At 43.0% G+C, this 8,238-nt stretch overlaps 1 protein-coding gene across 1 annotated transcript in view; it reads left to right on the top strand.

Moving 5' to 3' along the window:
• Positions 1 to 6,381, top strand: part of FRMD7 (FERM domain containing 7) — a 75,957-nt gene extending 69,576 nt beyond the window's left edge. Inside the window, 3 exon segments of the mRNA XM_063938555.1 lie at positions 50 to 118; positions 200 to 275; positions 3,117 to 6,381. Coding sequence (XP_063794625.1) covers positions 50 to 118; positions 200 to 275; positions 3,117 to 4,235 — 1,264 coding nt within the window. The 3' untranslated portion in view covers positions 4,236 to 6,381.
• The last annotated feature ends 1,857 nt before the right edge of the window (positions 6,382 to 8,238 follow it).

The following is an 8,238-nucleotide window of genomic DNA, read 5'->3' on the forward strand; positions in this document are numbered from 1 at the left end:
CAAAGATGCTCAGTACTGTGTCACTAGATTCCTCTCTGGTTTTACTTAGTGGGAGAACCCAAAAACAGTTATTTGATTCCTGGATTAAAGGAAAAGCCAAGAATCTCCCCTTTGAAAGGTAAGTTACCACATTTATAATGCTACAAGCAGGTCAGTGATTACACCTGTTCATATTAACACTTTCCCGTCATGATTACAGAAGGCATTTTCAGGCGAACCTTCATGAGAGACAATGCCGATCTTCCCCTGATCTCCTGACTGAAGTGGCAAAACAGGTAAGACATATACGGTATATAATAAGATCATGGTTGTCCAACTAGAAGCTGTATGTACCATCCATGCCAGCAATGCTACCATCAGCCTTGCAGTAAACTTCCAGTCTCCATATATTGTAACCACATGTGGTGTATTTATAATAGGTGCAGGGTGTGCAGCACGCATGGGTCCCGGAGCCAAGGGTGAGTTATGGCTCAGTAATACTAGACCACATCTCTGGATATGCCTCTTAGAAGGTGTATCTGTTGCAGCTCTGGAAAGATTACTGTAATATACAGTACGTGCTGATGACGACAGGGTGTAAAGCTGTGTACACACGGCGCAATGCTGCTTTAGCCCGACATTGACTATTTGACTCCGGCCCCGCCAATATAGTCAATGTTGAGCTGCCTGCACAGTCTATTTTTGCTTGCGATGCCGATCCAGCGGGACCACACATCGGCATCGCAAGCTGTGTACACATGGTGCAATATGCATTAACTTTCCTTACGATTTTAACTATATAGTCAAAATCGTAAGGAAAGTTAAGTGCATATCGCACCGTCTGTACACACCTTATGCATATGATCTTCTCCATAATAGATTACCATCTTTAGATAATGCCTAATGAATTACATCACAAGTCCGTGGCCTCATGCAAATACTTCCACTAAATCTTATTAAAATGATATTCATATGTATGTCCATATGAGTTTACAAGTTATGGTATATTCAGCTGGAAGACTGGAAGCCCATGGACCATGTGATGTTCAAGATCATTTTTTGGTACCTAACTTCCCTGAAAGATATATAAAAAATGGAATCCATCATTTAATAAACAAACCCCATTAAGCATGCCACGCCCCCTCACTGAAGTTGCCCCATGTCATGATGGGAGCAAGCTCAGTACTCTGGCGGTTGCTGGGCTGCCCCCCAACCTCCAACCATCACGGAGCACCATTTGCTGTCTGCATAGCAGGGCAGACCAGTGAGCCTTATTCAGGTTGTATTGCAAAATTTGAGAATCACAATCCGGACGATTATCGAACGACTGCGCATGTGCGAGTGGAAATAGTGACAGAAATTGCATATATATATAATCGCAATTCAGAATGGAAAAATCTTAGATGTTAATTGCGTCTGGTTTTGCAATCAGAACACACATTGCGATGCATTTGCAATTTCTGCAATGGGTGTTTTTTCTCTAATTCTGGGCAGCAACTATTTGATCGCAGCAACTGCTTTTTAGCAGAAACTGCAATCCTTGCTGAAGGTCCAGTGTGCGCTGTGCTCCTTAACCTCCTGACCGCCAGTGGGACATTGTGGTTCGGGAGGTCTAGCTCTACACATGCTGTAACTGGGTCCCAGGTCGGATGATCTGGGACACGGGTCCTACCATGCAAGTTTCACAAATTGGATTCCTGGGTAACTGGACCAAGGGTTTTTTTTGGGACCCTTATTCACCGAACAAAAACCCGGGTTGATGCACGTTCATGTGCAAAAACCTGGGTTTTTCAAGACAGTGGAAAAGGGGTAGCAATAATCTGAGTTGCCCAGAATCGATCCCACCATTGCTCACTGACTCAGACTACAGTACTTGTCACAAGGCAACTTACGAGGCCAAGGAAACTGCGTATGTGGGCCCTCATTCCGAGTTGTTCGCTCGCAAGCTGCTTTTAGCAGCATTGCACACGCTAAGCCGCCGCCTACTGGGAGTGAATCTTAGCTTAGTAGAATTGAGAACGAAAGATTCTCAAAATTGCGAATAGAAATTTCTTAGCAGTTTCTGAGTAGTTCGACACTTACTCTGCCACTGTGATCAGTTCAGTCAGTTTCGTTCCTGGTTTGACGTCACAAACACACCCAGCGTTCGCACAGACACTCCCCCGTTTCTCCAGCCACTCCCGCGTTTTTCCCAGAAACTGCAGCGTTTTTTCACACACACCCATAAAACGGTCAGTTTCCGCCCAGAAACACCCACTTCCTGTCAATCACACTCCGATCACCAGAACGAAGAAAAAAACTCGTAATGCCGTGAGTAAAATACCAAACTTCTTAGCAAATTTACTTGACGCAGCCGCAGTGCGAACATTGCGCATGCGCAGTTAGCGGAAAATCGCACCGATGGGAAGAAAAATAATGAGTGAACAACTCGGAATGAGGGCCGTGATGCAGTCCTTGGCCTCGCCACTCCCGGAAAACGTGGACAACACTCCCCCATTTTCAGCAACGCCGGCTGCTCCATCCCCGCAAATGCTTTTGCCCATCAACCAGGCAGAAGCGTTCGCATTACTGAGATGCGATCGCAGGATCAGTTCTGCACATGCGCAGAACGGGTCCTGCGTCTGCGCAGTTTCCCGAATATCAGAAAACTGTGCATTGGATCGATTCTGCGATCCAACCTGAATTCGCCCCAATGTTCCCTTGTATGCCACATATTAGTAGCTTAATACAGGTGTCTGCAGAAAGTGACAATTGCATGTTTAAGTACACCTTGCATGAATGATCCTGTCACATAGACAATTTGTGGTTTATCCATACATACTGTATAATCTTTGTGGTATAGAAATGCTACTAATTATTGACCATTCACAAATTAAGTGAGATATTACAAATATGCAGAAGCTAATCATTATTAAGATTACTCTCTGTCTTGTTTAGAATGCTATCCTGCATTACATAGTTTATAAACTTTACTAACTTCGCAATGATGCTGATATTTAAAAACAGCGCTATATTTATTAAAAGAAAATATAACACACTCGTTAGTATACCCGAAAGAGACCAATAAGATTTGGAAAAAAAATGGAAAATCCACTCAGAGGTTGTATTGAGTCTGTTTTTTTTTTTTTGTCCCTTAGCCCAATGACTTACGCCTGGTATACACCAGTAGACCCTGCTCCAGAAGTGTCAATAGTGTGGGTTGGGATCTGCCTGTGAGCAGCAACCGGAGGAACTCTGCCGTTGAAGTAATTTATACAACGGAACTGGAGCACTCTAAACCAGAGATGGAACAAGTAGCTCTGCAACAATCCACAAGCAGTACTTCATTTCCTGGCTATGGGTACAATTACATAGCAGGTGGAGTGTCTCAACATCGTACACACAGGAGACCTTTGTCTTGCTATGAGGAAAATAACAATTTTGCTAGGAACCTTAAGAGCTCCTCAGAAGGCAGCATGAGGGAGTTTGTGCCCTCATCACCAAGAACTTACATTAATACAGAGCTGGGGTCATCCTCAGCAAGACTAGATGTGAACAGGGCTCCGTCCAATGTATACTGCTATACAGATGGACAATCTCCAATCCCGGCACAAACTTCAGCCATAGTGGAGGAAATAATGAGACTTACCAGTCAATCTAAGCTGCTTGAAGGGAAATCAGTGAACCAAAGTGAAAGTGCCAGAAAGTCAAAGGAGTACCAGCAACCAGTATATCCCAGGACTAGTTGCCAGAGTAGCACTTGTGTGGTACCCCAAACAGATACTCAAATAATGAGGGTAGACAACAGTCAAGAACCTTATCCCAAGAGGTCTTTGAGTCATTCAGACATGAAGTCTGCATGGTTTCCACAAAGTTCAGAATTCAGACCTTTAGGTGTTTACCCAATATTAAGCAGAACATCTAGTGTCTCAAAGCAACAACAACCATATCGACTTCTTCCATTACCACTTCCACCTCCACCGCTGCCGCCGCCGCCGCCACCTCCTCCACCACAATCTCTTCCTCTATCAAAGAAAGGGCCACAAGTCACGGAAAGATATGTATACAGTGGGACGGAATCCAGTGACTCTGAATCTGAAATCATAAATCCATACTATTATGCTGTATTTGGGAAAAACATAAGACATCCAATGGCAAGAGTTAGGCTGTCATCGGGTAGTCTCCAGCTAGATGATGAGGAGGAGGAAGTTCCTTTCAATGTGCATGCATGGGAAACAAGAAAGCCCAATCAAGAGAAGAGACATTACCACACTTAGTTTAGAAATATGCATTTATCACACAGAACATCTGCATAGGGAATTGGCCAATATCCGTGGACGTGGTGGGCATTGATATAACAGCCATGAGATAGCTGCTTTCTTAGTGCTTATTCAGCCGCCTACAGATGCACAAATGTAAATAGTGAATTGTTGTGTGGAAATTGTCTTAGAACATCTATGGAGGTCACTTACAAAGTGCACCACAAAATACCCTGGTTTTGCAGTGGTGACCCCAGGCGGTCTACCCGGGAGTCTAGGAGTCTCTGCTGTCTGAAGTGAGCCTGGGTTAGTGTAGGGGCAGAAAACTTTGAAGAGACACATATGCCTATGAAGAGTTACATGTACAGCATTTTATTTGCATAAGATACACATTTCCATACAGCGCATACACAAAAAATGCATACACATACGTCTGTGTCTGTAAAATGTTCTGTAGCATTGATTTGAATCACCTTAATACTTGAGATGCAAAATGACGGCCAGCAAGTGCATGTTGGGCATGTTTAAATAATTATTACACAATTAGATGTGGATGTGCCCCCGGATACGCTTTGTAAGAGTTACATCTCTGATACCCCTTTCACACATACATCTAAAACCCGAGTTTTTGCGCGTGAATGCACATCGACCCAGGTTTTTGGTATGTGTGTAAGGGGCCATGACCCTGCTCTTTACTAGGGTAGGGCTGAGACTCAGGAATTTGCCAGCTTGATAGACCCGTCAATTTCCCGGGATGTATGTGTGAAAGGGGTATTATTGGTACTGGAGTAGGATACGTAATGATGACTACCAAGGGCAGATTGGGATCAAAAACCAGCCCAGGAAATTTATGGAAGCAACCCTAATAGGGGTGGCGGACTGTTGAGGGGGTGGAGTCTGTCAAGTGGGAGGATTAGTGCTCAGAAGGCCAACATATACGAATGAATGTAAAACGCAGCCAAATTTTAGGGGCATGGCTTAGTGGGAAAGGGGCGTGGCCACATAATAGTGCCAACATTACACCACACAGTATTGCCACTTATACACCGTGCACCAGGTAGAACCTCCTATACACACTGTGCCAGTTTGAGCACGTTATACATATTCCGCCAGATAGAGCACATTCTACACTTTGCGCCAGGTAAAGCACATTATACACTGCGCCAGGCAGAGCACATTATACACTGCGCCAGGCAGAGCACATTATACACACTGCATCAGGTAAAGCACATTATATACTTTGAGCAAGGCAGAGCTCACATTATACACACTGCACCAGGTAAAGCACATTATACACATTGCAGTGGGTAAAGCACATTATACACATTGCACCAGGTAAAGCACATTATACACTTTGCGCCAGGCAGAGCACATTATACACATTGCACCACGTAAAGCACATTATACACTTTGCGCCAGGTAAAGCACATTATACACATTGCGCCAGGTAAAGCACATTATACACATTGCACCAGGTAAAGCACATTATACACATTGCACCAGGTAAAGCACATTATACACTTTGCGCCAGGCAGAGCACATTATGCACATTGCACCAGGTAAAGCACATTATACACTGCGCCAGGCAGAGCACATTATACACACTGCACCAGGTAAAGCACATTATACACATTGCAGTGGGTAAAGCACATTATACACATTGCACCAGGTAAAGCACATTATACACTTTGCGCCAGGCAGAGCACATTATACACATTGCACCAGGTAAAGCACATTATACACTTTGCGCCAGGTAAAGCACATTATACACATTGCGCCAGGTAAAGCACATTATACACATTGCACCAGGTAAAGCACATTATACACACTGCACCAGGTAAAGCACATTATACACTTTGCGCCAGGCAGAGCACATTATGCACATTGCACCAGGTAAAGCACATTATACACTGCGCCAGGCAGAGCACATTATACACACTGCACCAGGTAAAGCACATTATATACTTTGAGCCAGGCAGAGCACATTATACACACTGCACCAGGTAAAGCACATTATAAACATTGCAGTGGGTAAAGCACATTATACACATTGCACCAGGTAAAGCACATTATACACATTGCACCAGGTAAAGCACATTATACACTTTGCGCCAGGCAGAGCACATTATACACACTGCACCAGGTAAAGCACATTATACACATTGCAGTCGGTAAAGCACATTATACACTTTGCGCCAGGTAAAGCACGTTATACACTTTGCGCCAGGTAGAGCACATTATACACTTTGCGCCAGGTAGAGCACATTATACACATTGCACCAGGTAGAGCACATTACACATATTACATCAGGTAGAATATATATATATATATATATATATATATATACAAAACTGCAGCAGAGCAGTGTAATAGGCCCTACACACTGGGCGATAATATTCAAAGATATGAACGATCTCGTTCATTAATGAACGAGATACCGTTCATATCTTTGAGTGTGGAGGCACCAGCAATGAACGATGTGTGTGTGTATGTATGTATGTATCTATCTATGTGTGTATATATATATATATATATATATATATATATATATATATAGACTGGAAATACGATGTGCTGTTTAATGTTATGTTTTTGAGTTTTATTCATGTACAGGCTCTACATTGATGTGGGAGCCTGTGAACTTGTTTCATTTGTTACCATGGTAATCTCCCGTCCCGCGGCGCACCGTGACGTCATAGCCCGGCGATGCGGAAGCGAGCAGCGTGTGCAGGCGGGCGGCAGCGCCCGTGAGGACAGGTGAGTATAATTGTTACACTAATGTCTTTGTCTGTGCTGTGTATAAATGTTTTGTATGTGGATTTTCATTGTTGTCGAGCCCTGAGGACGGGGAGTTTCCCCGAAACATGTAGGCAATAAAGGGACACTGTTTGCATCTTCTCATCAGCCTGCTTGAGTGCCGCCGATATTTCCAGTCTATGCAGTCATCTGACCTGGAGGGCACCGCAGCCAAGTATTCATTGCAGTCAGGAGTGCCGGTAAAATCTTTATATATATATATATATATATATATATATATATATATATATAGCAAGTAGGTCCGGCACTCCATTCAACGGGTGCAACTACCGGTGTGCCTTTACCAATATTAGATATGCAGACAGTCTGTGGGGATTGCACCTGTCTACTAACCTTATATCTTAAGGGATGTAAGGTTAATTCATGTCACTGTAATTGTTTGTTTGCTTCCTGAAGACGGGGAAAACTGTCCCCGAATCGTTGAAGTAAGTAAAAGTTTGTATCATTTACTCATCCGGGAGTGCCGTGCCTGCTTTCTGAAGCCCACAGACTGCACCTGTCTATATATATATATATATATATATATATATATATATATAGATATATATATATAGATGGGGACAGCTGGTGTAAGCAGTTACATTGGTGTTGCAACTGCAGTAATTACAATGATCTTGCTTGTTCCTTCTTTTTGTATAATGGGATGGTTTAGATAATCAATTAAAATTCAGTTCCTTAAAAGCTTTTTTTTTTTTAATTAGTTTCTTTCCAAAAGATGGTAACCCTCATACTGGAAGGGCAGGGTGTGGCACACTTACAAGCATCAATCACACCTCCAGGAGTCATTTGGAAATTAACTTACGTTACGTATTGTTGAGGATATCACAACAATCTCCTTTTGAACCACTTGAAACTGCAAAGTTTCTCATAGTGAAAACAGTTTATCTCCTCACCAGTGGCAGATTTAAAGTGGGGCAGAAAGGGTGATCACTCCCCCATATTCCATAAGCCGGAAGTGACGTTGTGCATTCCATTCACCAGTATTGGAACGTACGCTGGCGGTAAAGCACTGCTTATGGATGCTGTACTTTGTTGCAACCCATTTAAGTTCTAAGTAAGTGTTATTTAATTTTGGTGTGCGCTGTTCCAATAGTCAAACAGTATTGTATTCTATCCATCTAGGTTGCTAGTAATTTATAGTGACTACATGAGTAATACCAATACCAGGAATTGACCGTCAATATGGTTGGCTAGAACGTTTTT

This window comes from Pseudophryne corroboree, chromosome 8 (genome assembly GCF_028390025.1).
Source record: "Pseudophryne corroboree isolate aPseCor3 chromosome 8, aPseCor3.hap2, whole genome shotgun sequence".
Lineage (NCBI taxonomy): Eukaryota > Metazoa > Chordata > Amphibia > Anura > Myobatrachidae > Pseudophryne > Pseudophryne corroboree.